The sequence below is a fragment of the Hyla sarda genome, chromosome 4 (genome assembly GCF_029499605.1).
Source record: "Hyla sarda isolate aHylSar1 chromosome 4, aHylSar1.hap1, whole genome shotgun sequence".
NCBI lineage: Eukaryota > Metazoa > Chordata > Amphibia > Anura > Hylidae > Hyla > Hyla sarda.
This window is the reverse complement of record NC_079192.1, coordinates 417,609,372-417,634,353: the sequence shown is the minus strand read 5'-3', so window position 1 is coordinate 417,634,353 and position 24,982 is coordinate 417,609,372. Positions and strand designations below refer to the sequence as shown.

At 43.4% G+C, this 24,982-nt stretch overlaps 1 protein-coding gene and 1 long non-coding RNA gene across 6 annotated transcripts in view; one reads left to right on the top strand and one right to left on the bottom strand.

Annotated features, from left to right (window-relative positions):
• Positions 1-3,682: 3,682 nt before the first annotated feature.
• The window catches only part of LOC130267744 (uncharacterized), a 46,377-nt gene continuing 25,077 nt past the window's right edge, over positions 3,683-24,982 (bottom strand). For 3 of the 4 annotated variants that reach the window (XR_008843269.1, XR_008843268.1, XR_008843267.1), the window contains 2 exons: positions 12,297-12,457; positions 3,683-4,718 (listed from right to left, as the gene is read on the bottom strand). This is a non-coding gene — a long non-coding RNA (uncharacterized LOC130267744). Of the gene's footprint in view, positions 4,719-5,316; positions 5,797-12,296; positions 12,458-24,982 lie in introns of those variants that run through there. The other variant, XR_008843270.1, reaches the window with a different exon arrangement.
• LOC130267741 (adenosine deaminase 2-like) lies at positions 12,336-24,973 on the top strand. Of its 2 annotated transcripts, none has more exons than XM_056517901.1 (10): positions 12,336-12,627; positions 14,113-14,338; positions 14,421-14,631; positions 14,710-14,837; positions 16,156-16,246; positions 16,437-16,545; positions 18,585-18,742; positions 18,827-19,029; positions 19,323-19,442; positions 22,886-24,973. In XM_056517901.1, the coding sequence occupies exons 1-10, from the start codon at positions 12,336-12,338 to the stop codon at positions 23,121-23,123; spliced, it is 1,776 nt and encodes a 591-aa protein (XP_056373876.1). In that variant the 3' UTR covers positions 23,124-24,973. The 2 variants fall into 2 exon arrangements, with proteins under 2 accessions (XP_056373876.1, XP_056373877.1); XM_056517902.1 differs by having other exon boundaries at positions 12,496-12,627; positions 14,087-14,338.

Genomic DNA, 24,982 nt, shown 5'->3' with positions numbered 1-24,982 from the left:
TTCTTGTATATAGGAGCAGTATTATAGTAGTTATATTCTTGTATATAGGAGCAGTATTACAGTAGATATATTCTTGTATATAGGAGCAGTATTATAGTAGTTATATTCTTGTATATAGGAGCAGTATTATAGTAGTTATATTCTTGTATATAGGAGCAGTATTATAGTAGTTATATTCTTGTATATAGGAGCAATATTATAGTATTTTCTCATGTACAGCTCCTGGAATGTTATAAAGGCTGAAGGGCTGAAGATTTTTCCCACATCCCATACAGATGGACATATACATGTATGTATAGAACGCACTGGCTGTGTACTGTGACTGTCATAGATCTCCCGTGGGTGTCACCCTGCAGTGTGGGGCCGCCTGGGGGTGTGACACGGCTGTGACGCGGGTTGAGGGGCGGCAGCTGAAGGTTGTTGTGATTGTTGGGAAGAATCTGGGACTATAGAGGACAGGAAGGATCAGACACCAAACATCCCACAGGTCTGTGAGCACTTCCTGTATACAGCTTAAACCCTGTGCACTGTATATACTACAATCTGTGCACTACAACCCCCATTATGTGTTGTATTGCTGTCATCTCAGTCTATATATATATATACATATATATATATATATATATATATATATATATATATATATAGACATTGCACAGTACCACTTCTCCTGTCCTGTATACTGGGTGTAATCCTCAGTATCTCCTCTTATTCTGTGTATATATATCTATACTGCAAAGTACCACTTCTTCTGTCCTGTATACTGGGTGTAATCCTCAGTATCTCCTCTTATTCTGTGTGTGTGTGTGTATATATATATATATATATATATATATATATATATACACTGCAAAGTACCACTTCTCCTGTCCTGTATACTGAGTGTAATCCTCAGTATCTCCTGTTATTCTGTATATAAATATATATATATATATATATATATATATATATATATATATTTATAAACATATATATCCTTTGGTTAGGGGATAAGATGTCTAGGGGCCTGGTACCCCTTTAAGACCCCGGTCGTAGTCCAAATGTCCCACTCAGTCTGGGCCCATCCACTTGCTCCTCCTAAGTGCCATCTCCCCAACATCCGTAGGCCTCACTTGTTCGACCCAGCGTTGGATCCTAGGAGGCTGGGATCGGATGAACTTTGTCACGACCACTCTTTCCACAATTTGGCCTGGCTGGTTTTCTCAAGGTGGAGCCATTTCTTCACCACGTGGATTAAGTCATTTATCTGTGACCTTGGTGGCAAGTTCTTTATAAAGGTACTGTTATGTACCCAGCCTGCTCGCACATGCATATTTACCCTGAGTCACCCTTAAGCTTGGTGAATATTGGAGAGAAAAAAAGGAAAAATAGGGGGCACTCCCTTGTAACGTATATCAGACCATGGCAGCATGCCAAACACACAGGATCATCTCACCAGTACATCCGTATGTTAGTAACATCAGCCGGATTAATACATTTGGGTGGACCTGAAGAAGACACGAGTTAGTGCTGAAATGCGTCATCCTCATACTAATAAAAACACGTTGTCCTGTGCTAGCCTGGGTCTTTATTGGGTCTGTAAGTCCACGCAGCGCCCCCTAGACCACCTTTTGTTTGCAATTTGTAGCCTTAAGCTTGGTGTAATCTTTGGGGTCTTGCTCGCTCAAGTCTTAGCTCGTCTTTTGTGATTCTTTGGAATGGCGCCACTAGATTTGCCCACTGGTCAGCCAATAACTATTCATGTTGTGCGACTGTCAAAGACCATGAGGTAGGCCTCCACATTGTCTGTGGGCAGCATATTCTGGAGTAAAGCTGACAACGTGATCCTTATAGATGGTTGTGCACCTCGGGACCCTTGTATGTCACAGCCTTCTCCTGTACTGCGCCATGGCTGACTTTTCACCAATGGCCTTTTTGCCTCATTTTGATGATGTTGAAGCTGAGCCTGCATTTCTTGCTGCGGCTGAAGATTTGCTTGGGTAAGCGATCGTTGGGTTTCTTGTTGCTGCAGCCTTTGTGCCTCGTTTTGCTGCAATATGGCCATATTTACAGCTCTCCTGCATTTTTCATGCCCGTCTCTTATGCACCATATGTGAGTGTGGTAGCAGGGTGTGATGAGGGAAGATGTTGTTACCCTAGGGGCAGATGGCATTAACCCCTTGTATTCATGACGCCAGGGGGTGGTTTAGCCTGAAATCACCCGAAGGTATACCGCTGGATCCTGGGCTAGGCACAGGGGCAATAAAGACTCTGACACAAATTTACGGACAATGGTAGCTTTACTGAGGGTAGACAGATGGTAAAGTCTATACAGTTCAGCCAGGGCCCAAGGAGGTGACCAGAGATGCAGAGGGCTTGCTGGGACTTGTAGTAGGACTGGACAATTGAATGCAGACCACGCTGACTTCACAGATGACAGGGACTGACTTGACTCATAAAGCTGTGACTTTATATTACTTGACTTGATGGCGGCTGCAGGACTGGACTTTGAGGTCTCTAACACTCTGGACACACACACTAGACAAGACTGCACTGGACCTCAGCAGAAGAGAGAGAAGCTCCACCCAGGGCTTATATGGGGGAGACTAGCAGGGAGCCCATAGGTCACTCTTGGGATCCCCTGGTCACTGGTACCTCCTGGGTAACAATCACATGACATAACTCTTAAAGAAACAACACATTTTATAATACAATACACTGCAAAACATATGTACAGAGGGGAAACCGGTGCAAGGGGCCCTGGGGACACTGAAGAAGGCTGCCGCAGGGCAGCAAGGGTACGGGGTAACACCTGCCCTACTGGGCCACCACATGAGGATTAGCAGGATTAGCTCTGTAGAGCCAGAAAAATAACAGCAAAACAGCAGTCAGAGACAGTGACACGATGTATAGTTTAAACAGGGTTTCTCCTGTCTATTTTTCAGTCACTAAACCAAGTACAGCCTTTAAAGGGGTTATACGGTCAAAGACATCTTATCCCCTATCCAAAGAATAGGGGATAAGATGTCTGATCGGGACCCCCCGGCAATCTCTGGGGCTGCGTCTGGGAAAGCTTTTTTTTTCTGGACTGGAGACTTGATGTAACGCCACGCCCCCTCGTGACATCACACCACGCCCTCTCCATTCATGTCTATGGGAGGGGGTGTGACAGCCATCTCGCCCCCTCCCGTAGACCTGAATGGAGGGGGCGTGGTTTGACATCATGAGGGGACGTGGCGTTACATCATGTCTCCAGTCCAGGAAAAGAAGAGCTTTCATAGACTGGAGATGCAGCCCCGCATAGAATGGGGGTGCTGCTCTTTGGCCAGATAACCCCTTTATTTATTTTGTAATCAACTGGTGCCAGAAAGTTAAACAGATTTGTAAATTACTACTATTTAAAAATCTTAATCCTTCCAGTACTTATCAGCTGCTGTATAATACAGAGAAGTTCTTTTATTTTTGAATTTCCTTTCTGTCTGACCACAGTGCTCTCTGCTGACTCCTCTGTCCATGTCAGGAACTGTCCAGAGCAGGAACAATTCCCCATAGCAAAAAATTTCCTGCTCTGGACAGCTCCTGACATGAACAGAGGTGTCAGCAGAGAGCAATGTGGTCAGACAGAAAGGAAATTCAAAAATAAAAGAACTTTCTCTGTATTATACAGCAGCTGATAAGTACTGGAAGGATTAAGATTTTTAAATAGAAGTAATTTAGAAATCCGTTTAACTTTTTGGCACCAGTTGATTAAAAAAAATATTTGTTTTCCACCGGAGGACCTCTTTAAGGCATAAAAATACAAAATGTTTGTCACAGTGCTCACTAACACAGTATTCCCTAACTATACGGATAACTTTCTACCAGTCACTCGCCCAGAAACAATAGGCATCCAATGTTTTCCTCCCAAGTGTCCCCTAGAGGCGTCAAACCTCAGGATTCAAACTTCCAGCAGAGCTCCCCATCCCTCACAGCCTTCCAGAGCAGAATGAATGCCTTCTCTTGTAAGCCCAGTGATGAGCTGTCTTCAGCGCCTGTGCTGATTTGAACCAAACTGAAAAACCTGGACTGGCCTGTAAACGGACTTATCCAATACGGATGTCACACTATTCCTGGATTTCTCACATCTCAACAAACGTTCCTTGGATGAGATGTGAACTTTCTTGAGTTTTATAGACATAAGGGAGGAATCTTGCAGGAATATAGCGACCCCTGACCGCCATTCCTGCCTCTGTCTCACAACAACATGGCGGAGTTACCTTGTGGCCATGTAATTTTCAGGCTGGTTTACATGTAATTGATGATATATTGTGAAGGGTTAAGCTGCTCTTCTTTTCTTCTCTATGCATCTTTTTGGCCGGTTCCTCATTCTCCTACGTATTTTCGGTTCTGAGGTGAAGGTCGTGGTTTTACTTCCTGTTTTCATCGTTTCTGTATAATCACCTAATGTCTCAGCAGGCGACAGCTTTCAATGGAGATGCATGGATGCACTTGTGCTAGTAGTTTAATCACGTATGACTTGTGAACGCAGCTCTGGATGTGAATAGAGTATCGGACATGATGTTTCTCCACGAGGCCAGCCATAACTGATGCAGACGGCGGCCACCGTGATTGCTCGCCGGGGTCACACAGAGTTTGTGTTGTTCTCTTTCGGCCTAAGCCGCTCAGTCCTATGACTTAATATAACGTAACTCTGTGATCGCAGCTTTTATCGCTGCAGATGTTCATGTCATCAGTTGATCCTTGAGCCGAAAATCCAGCAAAAATTATGTAAGTGAAGAGATAAATAGTTGCATATTTTTAAAGAGGGACACTGCATCTACCGCATACTTAGTGCAATTGTTTGTATATAAGGGAACGCTACTGGACTGAACACATCTGACGGGACGACAACGGGGACTGCAAGAGGACCAGAGAAGGCGAGAGACGCCCCACAGATCTGATGTCTGATTGGTTGGACACAGGATCTGACACCGATTATTGGTCCATTCACTTATCACAGGTGAGCCAATGAGATCCCACTTCATGACATCACACAGGACAATAATAATTCCAACTTACAATCTGTGACATCACTGTCCACTGATCCTACTGTGACATCACTGTCCACTGATCCTGCTATATATATATATAGACTGTGACATCACTATCCATAGACTGATCCTACTATATATATATATATATATATATATATATATATATATATATATATATATATATACAGACTGTGACATCACTATCCATATACTGATCCTGCTATATACAGATTGTGACATCACTATCTATAGACTGATCCTACTATATATACAGACTGTGACATCACTTTTTATAGACTGATCCTACTATATATACAGACTGTGATGTCACTATCTATAGATTGATCCTCATACATATACTGTATACAGACTATGACATGTGATCACATGTAGGTGTCTTGCCCCCCCCCTCGATGTGACTGATAACAGGGAGCAATAACTTGTATTTAGCTGGAGGAGGACTGAGTTTAGTGCCGGTCCTGGAGAAGACACTGTCTGGTTTTCACTTCCCCATCGCCTTTGGTTTTCCCATCTTGGGATCACACGATCATAGATAGAGGAAGTGTTCTCTGCCTCGTGTGACCAGTGGCTGCACTTTATGTAGACACAGAACCCGGCCATTCGTGTGCAAAACTGGCATGTGCTGACTCAGCCGGTCTGGCCCTAAATCCCTGGTATAAGCCGTCGTATGGCACTGAAGGATCCGCGCTGGGTACGGTAGGACGCTGGTAGCGCTGGGATATATGGGTTACTTGCGCTTTCTCTCTGTATTTCTTTGCTGCTTCTTCTCGGAAAGTACCAGAGATGCAGTCAGAGGATATATACATATAATAGAGATGGGGGCAGAGGATATATACATATAATAGAGATGGGGGCAGAGGATATATACATATAATAGAGATGGGGGCAGAGGATATATACATATAATAGAGATGGGGGCAGAGGATATATACATATAATAGAGATGGGGCAGAGGATAAATACATATAATAGAGATGGGGGCAGAGGATATATACATATAATAGAGATGGGGGCAGAGGATATATACATATAATAGAGATGGGGCAGAGGATATATACATATAATAGAGATGGGGGCAGAGGATATATAGATATAATAGAGATGGGGCAGAGGATATATACATATAATAGAGATGGGGGCAGAGGATATATACATATAATAGAGATGCAGTCAGAGGATATATACATATAATAGAGATGGGGGCAGAGGATATATACATATAATAGAGATGGGGCAGAGGATATATACATATAATAGAGATGGGGGCAGAGGATATATACATATAATAGAGATGGGGGCAGAGGATATATACATATAATAGAGATGGGGGCAGAGGATATATACATATAATAGAGATGGGGGCAGAGGATATATACATATAATAGAGATGGGGGCAGAGGATATATACATATAATAGAGATGGGGGCAGAGGATATATACATATAATAGAGATGGGGCAGAGGATATATACATATAATAGAGATGGGGCAGAGGATATATACATATAATAGAGATGGGGCAGAGGATATATACATATAATAGAGATGGGGCAGAGGATATATACATATAATAGAGATGGGGGCAGAGGATATATACATATAATAGAGATGGGGCAGAGGATATATACATATAATAGAGATGGGGCAGAGGATATATACATATAATAGAGATGGGGCAGAGGATATATACATATAATAGAGATGGGGGCAGAGGATATATACATATAATAGAGATGGGGCAGAGGATATATACATATAATAGAGATGGGGCAGAGGATATATACATATAATAGAGATGGGGCAGAGGATAAATACATATAATAGAGATGGGGCAGAGGATATATACATATAATAGAGATGGGGGCAGAGGATATATACATATAATAGAGATGGGGGCAGAGGATATATACATATAATAGAGATGGGGGCAGAGGATATATACATATAATAGAGATGGGGCAGAGGATATATACATATAATAGAGGTGGGGCAGAGGATATATACATATAATAGAGGTGGGGCAGAGGATATATACATATAATAGAGGTGGGGCAGAGGATATATACATATAAAAGAGATGGGGGCAGAGGATATATACATATAATAGAGATGGGGGCAGAGGATATATACATATAATAGAGATGGGGGCAGAGGATATATACATATAATAGAGATGGGGGCAGAGGATATATAGATATAATAGAGATGGGGCAGAGGATATATACATATAATAGAGGTGGGGCAGAGGATATATACATATAATAGAGATGGGGAAGAGGATATATACATATAATAGAGATGGGGCAGAGGATATATACATATAATAGAGATGGGGCAGAGGATATATACATATAATAGAGATGGGGCAGAGGATATATACATATAATAGAGATGGGGCAGAGGATAAATACATATAATAGAGATGGGGGCAGAGGATATATACATATAATAGAGATGGGGGCAGAGGATATATACATATGATAGAGATGGGGCAGAGGATATATACATATAATAGAGATGGGGGCAGAGGATATATACATATAATAGAGATGGGGGCAGAGGATATATACATATAATAGAGATGGGGGCAGAGGATATATACATATAATAGAGATGGGGCAGAGGATATATACATATAATAGAGATGGGGGCAGAGGATATATACATATAATAGAGATGGGGGCAGAGGATATATACATATAATAGAGATGGGGGCAGAGGATATATACATATAATAGAGATGGGGCAGAGGATATATACATATAATAGAGATGGGGGCAGAGGATATATACATATAATAGAGATGGGGGCAGAGGATATATACATATAATAGAGATGGGGGCAGAGGATATATACATATAATAGAGATGGGGCAGAGGATATATACATATAATAGAGATGGGGGCAGAGGATATATACATATAATAGAGATGGGGGCAGAGGATATATACATATAATAGAGATGGGGCAGAGGATATATACATATAATAGAGATGGGGGCAGAGGATATATACATATAATAGAGATGGGGCAGAGGATATATACATATAATAGAGATGGGGGAAGAGGATATATACATATAATAGAGATGGGGGCAGAGGATATATAGATATAATAGAGATGGGGCAGAGGATATATACATATAATAGAGATGGGGCAGAGGATATATACATATAATAGAGATGGGGGCAGAGGATATATACATATAATAGAGATGGGGCAGAGGATATATACATATAATAGAGATGGGGGCAGAGGATATATACATATAATAGAGATGGGGCAGAGGATATATACATATAATAGAGATGGGGGCAGAGGATATATACATATAATAGAGATGGGGGAAGAGGATATATACATATAATAGAGATGGGGGCAGAGGATATATAGATATAATAGAGATGGGGCAGAGGATATATACATATAATAGAGATGGGGCAGAGGATATATACATATAATAGAGGTGGGGCAGAGGATATATACATATAATAGAGATGGGGGCAGAGGATATATACATATAATAGAGATGGGGGCAGAGGATATATACATATAATAGAGATGGGGCAGAGGATATATACATATAATAGAGATGGGGCAGAGGATATATACATATAATAGAGATGGGGCAGAGGATATATACATATAATAGAGATGGGGCAGAGGATATATACATATAATAGAGGTGGGGCAGAGGATATATACATATAATAGAGATGGGGCAGAGGATATATACATATAATAGAGATGGGGCAGAGGATATATACATATAATAGAGATGGGGCAGAGGATATATACATATAATAGAGATGGGGGCAGAGGATATATACATATAATAGAGATGGGGCAGAGGATATATACATATAATAGAGATGGGGCAGAGGATATATACATATAATAGAGATGGGGGCAGAGGATATATACATATAATAGAGATGGGGGCAGAGGATATATACATATAATAGAGATGGGGGCAGAGGATATATACATATAATAGAGATGGGGCAGAGGATATATACATATAATAGAGATGGGGCAGAGGATATATACATATAATAGAGATGGGGGCAGAGGATATATACATATAATAGAGATGGGGCAGAGGATATATACATATAATAGAGATGGGGCAGAGGATATATACATATAATAGAGATGGGGGCAGAGGATATATACATATAATAGAGATGGGGGCAGAGGATATATACATATAATAGAGATGGGGGCAGAGGATATATACATATAATAGAGATGGGGCAGAGGATATATACATATAATAGAGATGGGGCAGAGGATATATACATATAATAGAGATGGGGGCAGAGGATATATACATATAATAGAGATGGGGGCAGAGGATATATACATATAATAGAGATGGGGGCAGAGGATATATACATATAATAGAGATGGGGCAGAGGATATATACATATAATAGAGATGGGGGCAGAGGATATATACATATAATAGAGATGGGGGCAGAGGATATATACATATAATAGAGATGGGGGCAGAGGATATATACATATAATAGAGATGGGGCAGAGGATATATACATATAATAGAGATGGGGGCAGAGGATATATACATATAATAGAGATGGGGGCAGAGGATATATACATATAATAGAGATGGGGGCAGAGGATATATACATATAATAGAGATGGGGCAGAGGATATATACATATAATAGAGATGGGGGCAGAGGATATATACATATAATAGAGATGGGGGCAGAGGATAAATACATATAATAGAGATGGGGCAGAGGATATATACATATAATAGAGATGGGGCAGAGGATATATACATATAATAGAGATGGGGGCAGAGGATATATACATATAATAGAGATGGGGGCAGAGGATATATACATATAATAGAGATGGGGGCAGAGGATATATACATATAATAGAGATGGGGCAGAGGATATATACATATAATAGAGATGGGGCAGAGGATATATACATATAATAGAGATGGGGCAGAGGATATATACATATAATAGAGATGGGGCAGAGGATATATACATATAATAGAGATGGGGCAGAGGATATATACATATAATAGAGATGGGGCAGAGGATATATACATATAATAGAGATGGGGCAGAGGATATATACATATAATAGAGATGGGGCAGAGGATATATACATATAATAGAGATGGGGGCAGAGGATATATACATATAATAGAGATGGGGGCAGAGGATATATACATATAATAGAGATGGGGCAGAGGATATATACATATAATAGAGATGGGGGCAGAGGATATATACATATAATAGAGATGGGGGCAGAGGATATATACATATAATAGAGATGGGGCAGAGGATATATACATATAATAGAGATGGGGCAGAGGATATATACATATAATAGAGATGGGGGCAGAGGATATATACATATAATAGAGATGGGGGCAGAGGATATATACATATAATAGAGATGGGGCAGAGGATATATACATATAATAGAGATGGGGCAGAGGATATATACATATAATAGAGATGGGGCAGAGGATATATACATATAATAGAGATGGGGCAGAGGATATATACATATAATAGAGATGGGGCAGAGGATATATACATATAATAGAGATGGGGGCAGAGGATATATACATATAATAGAGATGGGGGCAGAGGATATATACATATAATAGAGATGGGGCAGAGGATATATACATATAATAGAGATGGGGCAGAGGATATATACATATAATAGAGATGGGGCAGAGGATATATACATATAATAGAGATGGGGCAGAGGATATATACATATAATAGAGATGGGGCAGAGGATATATACATATAATAGAGATGGGGCAGAGGATATATACATATAATAGAGATGGGGCAGAGGATATATACATATAATAGAGATGGGGCAGAGGATATATACATATAATAGAGATGGGGGCAGAGGATATATACATATAATAGAGATGGGGCAGAGGATATATACATATAATAGAGATGGGGGCAGAGGATATATACATATAATAGAGATGGGGGCAGAGGATATATACATATAATAGAGATGGGGCAGAGGATATATACATATAATAGAGATGGGGGCAGAGGATATATACATATAATAGAGATGGGGCAGAGGATATATACATATAATAGAGATGGGGCAGAGGATATATACATATAATAGAGATGCCACCAAGAAGGGTTTCCAACCTATGGAATCGTTCTAGTGGTCTGTAAACTGTGAATCTGCAACAATGTGGATTCCGCGCTGCAACTCTGTCGTACATTTTCTCTTTTGCCACTGGTTGTATTCGTATATGAAGAGTTATTGAGCATTCAGACAATATTTATATTTGTTGTATGCAGTATATTACTCTCTGTTATGTCTGGGGGGAGAGGTGACTGTAGGACAGGTGAATATAATCTATTGTTCTCTGTTATCAGCCATGTCAGGAGGGGAGAGGTGACTGTAGGACAGGTGAATATAATCTATTGTTCTCTGTTATCAGCCATGTCAGGAGAGGAGAGGTGACTGTAGGACAGGTGAATATAATCTATTGTTCTCTGTTATCAGTCATGTCAGGAGAGGAGAGGTGACTGTAGGACAGGTGAATATATCTATTGTTCTCTGTTATCAGCCATGTCAGGAGAGGAGAGGTGACTGCAGGAGAGGTGACTGCAGGACAGGTGACTACAGTCTATTGTTCTCTGTTATCAGCCATGTCAGGAGGGGAGAGGTGACTGTAGGACAGGTGAATATAATCTATTGTTCTCTGTTATCAGCCATGTCAGGAGAGGAGAGGTGACTGTAGGACAGGTGAATACATCTATTGTTCTCTGTTATCAGCCATGTCAGGAGAGGAGAGGGGACTGTAGGACAGGTGAATATATCTATTGTTCTCTGTTATCAGCCATGTCAGGAGAGGAGAGGGGACTGTAGGACAGGTGAATACAGTCTATTGTTCTCTGTTATCAGCCATGTCCGGAGGGGAGAGGTGACTGTAGGACAGGTGAATACAATCTATTGTTCTCTGTTATCAGCCATGTCCGGAGGGGAGAGGTGACTGTAGGACAGGTGAATATATCTATTGTTCTCTGTTATCAGCCATGTCAGGAGAGGAGAGGTGACTGCGGGACAGGTGACTACAGTCTATTGTTCTCTGTTATCAGCCATGTCAGGAGGGGAGAGGTGACTGTAGGACAGGTAGATACAATCTAGGGAAGAGACTGGTGTGATTTGTAAAGGGCAGGGAAAGCCACATAGTTGTACAGTAATACCCACTTATACTTTCATCTCCTTCATTCCAGCTGTAAGATAAAGATGTCGCTGTCTTGGATCCTTCTTTTCTCCTTGGTCGGTCTTGGACGCTCTTTGCCTTTATGGGAGGAGAGGGAAGTCCTCCTGGAGCAAGAGGATTCACGCAGAGCCGGGGGCAACATCATCTTAGGGGAGAGAGAAGTGGAGGCCAATAAGAACCTGATGATTATAAAGGAAGCAGAAATTAATCAGGCAATAAAAAGCGGCATCTTCCCTCCCAGCATGCACTTCTTCAAGGCTCGGAAGCACATTCAGAAGAGCAAAGTGTTCAGCATTCTCCGAGAGATGCCCAAAGGTGAGCAGTGATCCCCACTATAGGCCCAGACAGGGATCTACTCTATGAGATTAACTCCATCCTAGCATTACATGAGTGATATCCAACCTGTGGCTCTCCAGCTGTTGCAAAACTACAAAACTACTGTGGCTCTCCAGCTGTTGCAAAACTCTGGGCATGCTCGGAGTTGTAGTTTTGCAACAGCTGGGGAGCTTTAGGTTGGTGCTGAGTGTTTTACATGGATGCCTATTCATCTGAATAATTGCCATGTAATGTGGGTGTGGTGTTTGATCACTGCACCTGGTCATCTAATTAGGCTGCTGGGGTTGGAGGTCAGCCAGGTGAACTGATTATGTATGGAGGCAGACTTCAGACAGAGGTGCCGGCTTTCAATGGCGCAGGTCACAGAGGAAGCATGGATAGGTAAAAGCAAGGGTAGTTTATTCTCCCAGCATGCAACGCGTTTCACTGCTACAGCAGCTTCATCATCAATGATTAGACTCATTAGTGGGTTAGGGTGCTTTATTTATTTCTTTTTTGCTGCAATTTTCTAAAATCACAGTGAAAATGACATATTTTACAGCGATTTGGGGAAATTCAGAGCAAAATGCAGACATAATGTGATCTGTGAACATAGCCTTGGTGGGGGAGGCGTGGGGAGTTATATAACTACTATATATATTGATCCCATAGAGATAGAGCTAGAGGCGATTGGTATAACTACTATATATCCTGATCCCATAGTGAGAGCAGCAGCAGTATACAAATAGAGCTGTAGGGGAGGTGTATAACTACTATATATATATATATATATATATATATATATATATATACAGATCCTATGGAGATAGCAGCAGCAGTATATAGATAGAGCTGAAGGGGTATAAATACTATATATTCTGATCCCTTAGAGATGGTAGCAGCAGTATACAGATAGAGTTGGACGGAAGGGTATAACTACTATATATCCTGAACCCATATAGATATCAGCAGTATACAGATAGAGCTGGAGGGGAGGTGTATAGCTACTATATATCCTGATCACATAGAGATAGCAGCAGCAGTATACAGATAGAGCTGGGGGGGAGATGTATAAACACTATATATCCTGATCCCATAGAGATAGCAGCAGTATACAGACGGAGCTGGACGGAAGGGTGTAACTAATATATATCCTGATCTCATAGCGATTGCAGCAGTATACAGATAAAGCTGGGAGGGATCTAGAAGTGATCTGATAGGTAGGAAGTCAGCTGATCCAACAAGACTGATTGGGGCAGACTGGTGATTATATGTCCCAGTTACAGTAATGAAACGCATGGATGCAAAAATGCGTAATGAGATGGCGCTGTAGACTACGGTGATGGTGAGTGTGCAGGATATGGGCAAAAAATAAGCAAACAACAAATAAACTTGGAGTGCTTCTTTAACATCATCTTTGACAGCTTAATTAAATAGTTTCTACATTTCGTTTGTCAAGTGATTCATTGCTGTTAACTCCACAAGGGGGCGCTCTACACTTACACGACTTTGCAATCCTGAGCGTGGATTGGCTGGTGAAGAACGCCTCGTATCTCCCGGACTGTTACATCTGCTTCACAAGCACAGGGAACGTCAGGTTCATGTTCTCCAGGCCGGCCCCGGTGGGGAAGCTGCCCCCAGGCTGCTCAGAGTGGGTCCTCCTCGAGACGTACCGAAAAAAACTGGGGGACGTGACGGAGTTCGATGGAAGGTGAGTACATGGCTGCAGGGGTTTCTTACAGATATTGCTCGGTTGTGGGTGATATCTCGCTTTATATATCACTTTATTCCAGTTTGATACGGAACCTGACGTTGCTGACGGACACCCCAGAGCTGGATTACCCGACCCAAGACGCAATATGGCGCAGGTTTGAGGGGGCTTTCATCGCTGGCTCCGGGCTCGCTCTCTACGCTCCCGTCTTCAAGGAGTATATCTATGAGGGTCTCAAAGAGCTTTATCAAGACAACATCCAGTACGTCGAGCTGAGGGCGATGCTCCCCCCGGTGAGTGCCATCATTCTGAGGACTGGTCCAGTTTAGAAGAATGACGTCTCATAGATTGTGTCTGATCATCCCCCCCAGGTGTACGAGCTGGATGGTACGACCCACGATCGCGCCTGGTTAGTGACAACTTATAGAGACGTCGCCAATCGGTTCAAAGAAGATCATCCAGATTTTGTAGGGTTAAAGATCATTTATACCGTACATAGGTAAGTCTCTCATCTATGACTAAAAGAAATGAATTCCATACTATACATGGCAGATATGGTATTACAGCGCTCACTTATCATATGTCTCCTAATCTTGGTGGGACCTGAAGCTCATCTGGAGCCTCCTGGTTTTTGGGACTGAATTCTAAATCTGCAGACAAGACCGGCACACTGTGCCATCTGTTTCATTCCAGCACAGCGGCTTCTATACGTTTCATTGCTGTAACCAGCCTGACCATCAGAAAAAACTGTGTTTAATGTGCCAGAGGAAGTGGTCAGTCCTGGGTCAGCTGACTTCCTGTGAACTATAGGATGACATCCTGCTAGCTCCTAGACCTCTCATCTCGAGTCTGTCTGTATACTGCTATTATCTTTATAGGATCAGGATATATAGTAGTTACACACCTCCCCTCCAGCTCTCCGTATACTGCTGCCATCTCTATGGGATCAGTATATATGGTAGTTATATGTCTTCCCCTCTAGTGCTATCTGTATACTGCTGCTATCTCTATGGAATCAGGAGATATATATAGTTTCCCCCCTCCCCCCAGCTCTATCTATATACTGCTGCTATCTATATGGGATCAGGATATATAGTAGTTATACACCTCTCCTATGGCTGCGTTCACAAATCGCGTTTTTAGCTACTTTTTGTTTTAGTCCTGATTTTCCCAAAAAGGGTGGCAAACATTTTCTATTTTACAGCAGTTGTTCGAATTATGGTAAAACCTTTAGCACAGTTTTGGAAAATTGCAACAAAAAAAGCCAAAATGCAATAAAAAGGAATTAAAAATGCAGGAAAAAATGAATGTGTGAACAAGGCTTACAGACATTACATCTTTATAAAACCCCTCAATTGCGATTATAGGTACAATCAGATTCACCTCATGGCAATGTTTCTCTTAAAAAAAAAACTCACTCTGAATAGAAAAAAATGGCTGATGCCAACCCACGAGTCTAAACAATTCTCCCGGGTGACCTCCAGCACCAGCAGCCTAATTAGATGAGCACCAGGTGCAGTGATCAGACTCCACCCTTCCGCAAAACCAGAGGATTTCTAGGAAGTGTATGCAGCATTAGGAAATCATTGCATAGATGAAATTGCAATAAGTATGACTTAAAACCCCCTATGCCTGCCACATCAGCAAAAACAGGGGAGCATAAGGAGTACACAAGAACCTCTACATTATTCTCTTATAATAACTAAAATTGCACCGTATTAGCAAAAAACAAAAATCATAATCCTAGAATACTTCTTAAAATGAGCTTTTATTATGGAGGTCAAAGATATACTAATGATGTGATTTTTCCCCTTCAGACACGAAGATCTTCCTGAAGTAAAGGAGGCCGTTCACTATGCAATGCAGCTAATGTCTCAGTTCCCGGACACCATGGCCGGCTTTGATTTGGTAAGAAATATCGCACTTATGGTGAGCGGGTTGATATGTGTACAGGGGCCGGGCAGTGTATCCATGTGCAGCCGCCTCACAATAATCTTGGGGTTCAGCCTGGAATAGATACGTATATTACCCTTGGGTGCTCCTCTGTACTGACCTCCAAATACTTTTCAATATCAGTTTTTTTTTTTGTTTTTGTAAGGTTGGCCAAGAAGATGCCGGTCACTCACTGTACCAACTACGTGAAGCCCTCACCATCCCCAACAAGATGGGCGTTACCCTGCCATATTTTTTCCATGCTGGAGAGACTAGTAAGCAAGTGAGGTTATGGCATCATATTAGCCGCCATCCATTCTAGTCATGCACTGGAAGTTGAATGGTTAAAAAAAAAAAAAAAAAAAGTATAAATCCAGGTAGAGGAAGCACTTCTTATGGGGTGTTCATAAGAGGGAGTGGTCTAATAAAAGAGGGAGGGGCATGAAGCAAGTGGCATAACACAGTACTGCCCTAATACTTTCATACACATGGAATGGCCCCTTTATTTGAGCCCCCCATGTAGGTATCTATTGATGCCACTATCTCCCCCTTTTACAAAGAGACTGAAGGTCCTCTTTAACTTTATTTATATGGGAAAAAGTCTGATTATACTGTATTTTGGAACATTTGAGAAATGTTCCTGCCAACCAGCATCATTAACAGTCCCATTAAGTGTGAAGTGCCTATAGCTACTCCTTTAGAGGCCATATTTGTGTCCATCCTGCAGACTACGCCAACTTATATGGTGCTGGTAAACAAGTCACAAATGGGCTCAGGTAGTTATTTGTATAACTTGTTACTTGTATAGATAAGTAAAACAATGAAACAGTCTGGTAATATTTTGAAGACTTGAAGTCTATATCGAGAGCAGTCCATTAAAGGGGTACTCTGCCCCTAGACATTTTATCCACTATGCACAAGATAGGGGATAAGATATCTGATCACGGGGGTCCCGCTGCTAGGGACCTCCGTGATCTCCCTGCTGCACCCGGCGTTTGTTTAGAACGTCGGGTGCAGTGCCGGGGACTCGTGACATCTGTCCCGCCCCCTCCCATAGACTTGCATTGAGGGGGCATGGCCGTGACGTCACGAGCCTCTGCCCTGCATCGTCAGTCATTCGGCACCCAGCAAAGTTTGTCCGTGCACTGGATCTCTGGGGTGCCGCAGCCGAGATCGTGGGAATCCCCAGCGGCGGGACCACCGCGATCAGACATCTTATCCCCTACCCCATACCTTCTTAATGTCCCCGCCAACTAGAGCCAGCATCTTCCTCTGTATCATTGTCTTCCAAGTTGTTCTTTCTGGCAGACTGTCTCTTTTAGCGATGTCTTCCCTAAAATGAACCGGATAACTACACTACACACTGCAGAAACCGGGAAAACAGGACCACATCATGTGACCATAGTTCTTAATGCAGTTGTTGGATATACAATACATGATCATATTCTGCTGAAAGGTTTCATCTGCCATAAAGGGATAAACTTGATTACCACAAAGCTCAACTTCCAAATGTCCATCCATGGATATGAGAGGACCCAAGGGGTGCTAGAAAGGATTAATGCTGCTTATGTCAAATTTTGCACCCCCTCCCCAATAGCATGGTGCCATAGAGATATGGGTCCATCTCCCCTGGCCATGTTTCTCCACTGTTCAATTATCATTTTTGCTCTTTTGCCCACTGGAGTCTCACATTTCTTTTACTCTTCGACACAATGGTGCTGGTGATGGTCATCTGCTATTATAGCCCATCCATACTAACGAGTAGTGAGTTATGAGTTTGGACATGTTAGACGGACACCTCTATTGCAATTTTCTCCATTATGCTCCACCCAATTTGCTTATACCCACAGGATTCCTACTTACTGGATGTTTTTCCTCAATCCTATTCATTGTACACCCTCCATCCTACTACAAAGCCTCGGCTAGTGTATCGGTCGACCAGTTAACTCACTCCAAGTTGCTCAGATCACTTGATTTTACCCTTATCTAATGTGGATTCACACTGAAACTGATCCCCGTAAAATTAGTCCAATGTTCATACAGGAAAGATCCAATCATAAAAGGCCAGCCAGGCTATAATAAATGGGTCATTCAGTAGTAGTATCAAAGTTATACAACAAAAAAATCTGGTCTTCTGCTCCAAAATACTGAAACAATATAGTATCTATAGACGGTTCTTGTGGTAAAATATTGTTTTCAGATTTTTACTATCGGGCAAGGGCAACCAGTTTATAGTTAGGCACTATTACGTCTTCTCATTTGTATTGCTCTTTGTGGTTTCCATGACTATATCAGTGTGTATGACTATTTTTAGGCTGGCAAGGAATGGAGGTAGATGAAAACGTGCTGGACGCCTTGTTGCTGAACACTTCCCGGATCGGTCATGGATACGCCCTCCTCAAACACCCTGCGGCCCGGGAGATGTCTCTGAAGATGAACGTACCTTTAGAGATCTGTCCAGTCTCCAATCAGGTCACCTATCGCACCGCCATCTTGATTGTATTTGACCCAAGACTCAGTCTCCATATAATCTGACCTACGCCTCTTCCCCTGCAGGTCCTCCTCTTAGTGTCTGACCTGCGCAACCACCCTGCAGCTACTCTGCTGGCTGAAGGCCATCCTCTGGTTATCAGCTCGGATGACCCATCCATTTTTGGAGCCCAAGGATTGTCATATGACTTCTATGAGGTGTTAATGGGAATTGGGGGCCTAAAGGCCGATCTGAAGACTCTCAAACAGCTGTTGATTAACTCAATCAGGTAGGTGACCATTTTGTTCTTGGTAGAAGTAAAGGGTACCATGTAATTATGGCTGTCCCTCACCTTCCTAGTTTTGGGAACGATAAGGCACCTGTAGAACTAGAATGCCCTAAGCAGGTTTACACAATCTAGAACTGGCCGATGTTTTGTACTACATCTCCCAGACATCATGGGAGATGTAGTCCAAAACATCTGCAGTGCAGAAGGTTGCCTATGCCTGATCTAGAGGATAGAGACAGTGAAGACCCCCTTTGTCACCCGGACCACTCGGCTGACATCTACTTCTATTTCAGGTTCAGCTCTCTGTCTCCGGAGATGAAGGACAAATTAATGGACACCTGGCAAAAAAAGTGGGATAAGTTTGTAGACGATTTAGCCAAGGAAACCTGGGAGGAACAGCAGAAGAATGCAATGTGAGATCTTACACAACATCACGACTCTCAATCTCCCGGACGCTGAAAATGTTTTATCTGAGAGGAGAAGGAAAAACATTAAAAAAAAAAAGAAAAAAAAACTGTACGCAGCAAGGAACAGGCCCAAAGGAGAATGAATGTGTGCGAATAAGGACGAGTGTTAGCGAGAGAATGGCTGACAGAGAGTGGAAGCAGAAACATGGAGGAGCAAGGGGACTATATAGAAATTGTAGACATGTTACTAGGTTATATTGGAGGCCGGGCCTAGACAAACAGGGTAGGGCCCCATAACAGAAACACATGTTATGTGTTATATCTGGCTAAATCATTAGCCTCTGGGTGCTTCCTCCCAAGATCAGCAGCACTGTGGGGGCCAGTATGTGAGTAGGCTTGGTACCACTTTCAAGATTGAGTATCTATGTTTGGGGCGGAATGGCTTATTTCGGGGCACTACCCCCCCCCCCCCCCATAGCAGAGGCTGCCTCTACATCTGTCATCAAGTACCCGAGGCCAAAACTAGTCCTGCGCAGCTCTGAAGCCGAGTCCAGTTCTGGGCCCCATGACCCCAAATCTTCCCATTGGACGTACCTATATTGATAATTGAATGGACTGCAGCCGTGTGTCAGGTATATAGAAACTAGATTGTAAGCTCCTCTGGAGCAGGGGCGACATGTGGAGTGACAATGATCTTGTACAGAATTGCTATAAATGCGTTTTAATAAATGATCCTGATCATACAGACAGGACGGCCATGCTTCAGTCCCCACTACAGACTGCGCTTCATAGTTGTTTTTCACACCTAAAAAATGTTGTATCGCTAATGGATGTCCTGTTTTATTTATTTTTTTAATCTGGTTACCTGTGATGATTTATTCATTCCATTGTTTATATAAATGTGGGTAATGCATAGGTAGTGGGCATACTGGGATAACCCTCCCCAACCCATGTTTTTACATGGCATGATTAAGGTAAGGGAGTATCACACCCAGGAGCTGGGCCCGCACCATACCCATGTGTGGTATGGTGAATGCTGCTGTACTTCATCATGCGCTACCACTCACTGACCACACAAACATTTTTAAGCCCTCTTTTTGACTTCTGGATATGTTCCCACTAAGTTTTTGGCCTTTTCTGGCTGACGGAAGACAGTGCTGAGCTCTGTACAATACATCATAAAGATAACTAGTGTCAGGACAAGAGTGGGATTTAAATTTTAACCCCTTAAAGACATAGGACATAAATGTACATCCTGATGTGGTGGTACTTAACTCACCAGGACATACATTTACGTCCTATACATGACACGAGCACCAGACCGGTGCTTGCATCATGCGCAGCAGGTCCTGGCTGCTATTAGAGGGACCCACTGGTAATGGTGGACATCGCTGCGTGCGTAAATGTCTCAACTATCAAAATATAATGTTAATGATCCCTTACGGTGAATGGAGTAAATGTAGCTTTTTTGTGACATAACATACCAAAAAAAATGTATACAAATTTTAATGCAGAAATTTACTGCATCCGTAAAGGGGTACTCCGCCCCTAGACATCTTATCCCCTATCCTAAGGATAGGAGATAAGATGTCAGATCGCTGGGGTCCCACTGCTGGGGACCCCCGGGATCTTGGCTGCAGCACCCCGCTATCATTACTGCACAGAGCAGACTCACTCTGTGCGGGCAATACAGGGGCCGGAGCATCGTGACATCACGGCTCCGCACCCTCATGACGTAACGGCCCGCCCCTCAATACAAGTCTATGGGAGGAGGCGTGGCGGCCATCACGCCCCATCCCATAGACTTGCATTAAGGGGGTGGGCTGTGATGTCACGAGGGGCGGAGCCGTGATGTCACGATGCTCCGGCCCCTGTACCGCTGGTCATTACACACGGAGCAAATCTGCTCTGTGCAGTAATGATAGCAGCGGGCAATCTGACATCTTATCCCCTATCCTTAGGATAGGGTATAAGATGTCTAGGGGCGGAGTACCCCTTTAAAGGGTTGAATGCCACTGTCATTATTGACGGTGCCACCTAAACAGTTAAAATACCAGACAGCGGAGCAGGCTCCAAACCAGCCATTAGAGACACAAACAGGGCTCGGCTTCCATCGGACTGTCAAACAAGCAGGGAAAGGAATGAGAGTAGGAGGCGTTTCAGCCCTTGGCACTTCACGGTCTTGGGAACGACTCTTTGCATTAGAGAATAAAAGCATTTTTCTACCCCATGTGTCCTTGTCCTAACACACTGCACCGTTACTAACCCCAGAAATGCGTTAGATATTATCTATCTGTGAATGTACCGTGTTTTTATAGCATCATAAATGAAGGGTCAATAGACTTTATAGGATGTCTATTCTGGAGATAGAATGTTCATACAGGAATTTTATTCTTAGTGGAGGACTGAATAGCTTAAAATTCTCCACAGGGGGGGGGGGGGGGGCGTGGTGATGGAGAGCTGAGCGGTCACACGATCCGGAGCTTCCACTTCTAAATCCCTTTACTCCCGAGAGTAAGGACTGTAAGGAAGATGCCTGCAGGTTTTCCCGAGTGACAGGTCACACAACGATGGATTGCCCGAAGAGCAAGACCTGCAACCTCTGCGGACTGGCGCCCCACAGCTACAAGGACTGCCCCCAGAGGGAGAGAATCTGGGCATCTGTGGCAGCGAAAGCACCGAAGCCAGCCCCAGCTCCGGAGCCAGTGGCACAGACGGCCAAACAGACCAAGGAGGGTAAGAAGGCAAAAGCCACAACCCCTCTCGCCTGCGTAGGTCTGCGGGGGTGGCCATCCTGATCAGGGGAGGAAACTTTGCACTCGATTCCGACCAGGAGCTAGTCTGTGGCAGATTTCTTGACGCAGACGGTTCCTGGGCGGTTGAGCCTGTGCGGCTCATCAACGTGTATGCCTCCCCTGGGAGGAATGTCCGACTGGAGGTTCTCCAAACCCTTCGGGCTCAGCTCGCCACCACTAGGGTAGTAGTGTTGGGTGGTGACTTTAACTGCCCCATTGAGGTGGACGGGCGCAGTTCTGGCACATCCGCCAACCTTGACGTCCAAGCTGCCGATCGAGATGGTGACAGAGGCATCCTTGCAGGACGTTGTTGGGTCCATCGGGAACGGCTCCATAAACTATACGTGGAGGCACCCCGATGGCTCGCTCCGTTCTCCGATAGACTTCATCTTCACTTCGAGAGCAGTTAGAAAGGGGTTGTACTCTATGGTCCCCTGCTTCTTCTCTGACCACAGGGCCATTCGATTTCGGGGGACTCTGGGCCTTGGATTTCCACCTGGCCCAGGCTCCTGGAAGTTGAATTGTGCCCTGCTGGTGCAGGTCATGGAGAAACTTAGGGATGTGTACCTTGTATGGTGTAATGATAAATGTCTGTTTAGCTGCATCAGTAATTGGTGGGAATATGTTAAAGTCGAGTTTCTTTGTTTCTTTCAGGCAAAAGGCAGACAACAGGCGTGTAAGAAGAAGTGGGACTTCAGGAGGATGCAGCGCGAATTGCAGTCACTGCAAGATCTGCTCCAGGGATGTCAGGGAGGAGCTGGAGGAGACCAAAAAGAGTTTGAGGAGGAATCCAAGCGAATCCTCTTTCGTTCCAAGGTGGAGAACCTGCAAAAGGGTGAGAAGTGTAACTCTTTCTTTTTCAGGAAGCTCCATGCTGGCCACACGACCCTGACTGAACTATGAGATGAGACCGGACACATGAGGAGGGGCAAGGAAGGAGGAGGTGATGGGGGTAGTCTCGGACTTCTACAGCAATCTCTACGCCCAAAAGTCATCCGACCCCGAAGCCGCCGAGAGGTTCCTGTCAGGTATCACTAACGTTGTTGATCCCGCAGGTGCAGCAGCTATGGATGATCCCTTGACAGTGGGGGAGCTGCTCTCTGCCGCTAAATCCTTTAAGCCCGGCAGGACCCCGGGCAGTGACGGTCTCCTGGCCGAGCTCTATGTAGCGCTGGGGGACCTGATCTGTCCAGACCTTTTGGAGGTGTACGAGGAGATGGTGGTGGGGGGCAGAATGCCTCCGTCGTTGAAGGAAGGGATGATCATGATCTTGTATAAGCGGAAGGGGGAGAGATGCGACTTGAAAAATTGGCATCCCATCTCTCTCCTGAACGTGGACTACAAGATTCCGGGGCGCCCTGTGGCCACGGCAGAGCCAGTTTGGACAAACGTGTCTTCAAAGTGACTTACCAATGGACATAAGGACTTGTCATTGATGGCCATTAAGGGAGGACTGTCTCTCAGGTCGTTCATGCATGCCGGCGACCTGTACAGAACCCGGTACTGCCCCCGGTGCCCCTTTGTGGAGAAAACATCTTTGCACTCCTTCATGCCCCGCCCCATAATCCACGTCCCTACCCCGATCACAGATTGTATTGTTTGGTTTTCTCAATTTCTTGTGCTTTTTTCTTCCAGGATTGAGTGGAGTGTTAGACTAGCATGCTGTGCGATGTATAGCTTAGGGAACCTTTGCTGTGTATTGTACAGTCATGCTTTGTGTGATTGTAATTTATTGTATGACTTGTAATGACTGAACGAACAATAAAGCTCTTTCAATAATGGCTTACCTGCCCTGGTAAGCAGGTAAGCTTACCTTACCTCCTTACCAGGGCAAATAAGCCCAGCAGGGTGAAGGAAACTCTAGTTGCTCCCTCTGTCCTCCGGGCATCCTCTGGTCCCTTTTGGCGGCTGTCAGCTCTTATCCTTTGCTGAGATGTGGACCCATTATCATGTCCCACAAAGTAACTTTTATAGGTATCTGCAGCTGAGACATATAGTCCAGGCTCAATTTGACACCCTGAAAGTTACTCCTGCCTTTTCTGAAATGGAGCTGATTCTGGGCACTACTAACCTTTCTAAGCCACTCATACAGGCTTATGCTTGGCTTCTATCTGTGGGGCCTAACCCCTTTGTTCTTGCCTATTTGAAGTGGTTGGTGGATATCCCGTCCCTGTCTGCTGATCAGTGGAAGGAGGTGGAGAGCACTTATTATTCTACAGTGGTTAATATGAGGGACCTGTTGATTCAATCTTGCTTTGTGCTTAGATTGTACTATACTACTGTTTAGTTGGATTTTCTCTTGTATAATGTGCCATTATATCAGACCTTGTATATCAGTTGAAAATGCCCACAAAAGTTTGGTAGTATGGTAGTATGGATGCCTTGGCTGCTTTTGGAGGCTCTCACAGACGTTCTCAGTCTGTATAGCCCTGTATAGTCTGTGTTTGGTGGTGGGGGTCATGGAGGAATTTTTGGTCTGGGTTTATTGTCTTCTTTGGATCAACAAAAAAGGGTTATAGGTTGGACATGATGGATCCTTATCTTTTTTTCAAACAACTATGTAACTATTTATGTAACTATGTATATAAGAATCTAACTATATATGTAACTATGTATATAAGTATGTAACTATACATAACTATGTATATTATGTAACTATGTACGTTGCATATATCCAATATTGATAATCTTATTAATCTTCCATGGACAAGAACATTTGGAGGACATTCTAGCGGTATAAAAACCTGCTCA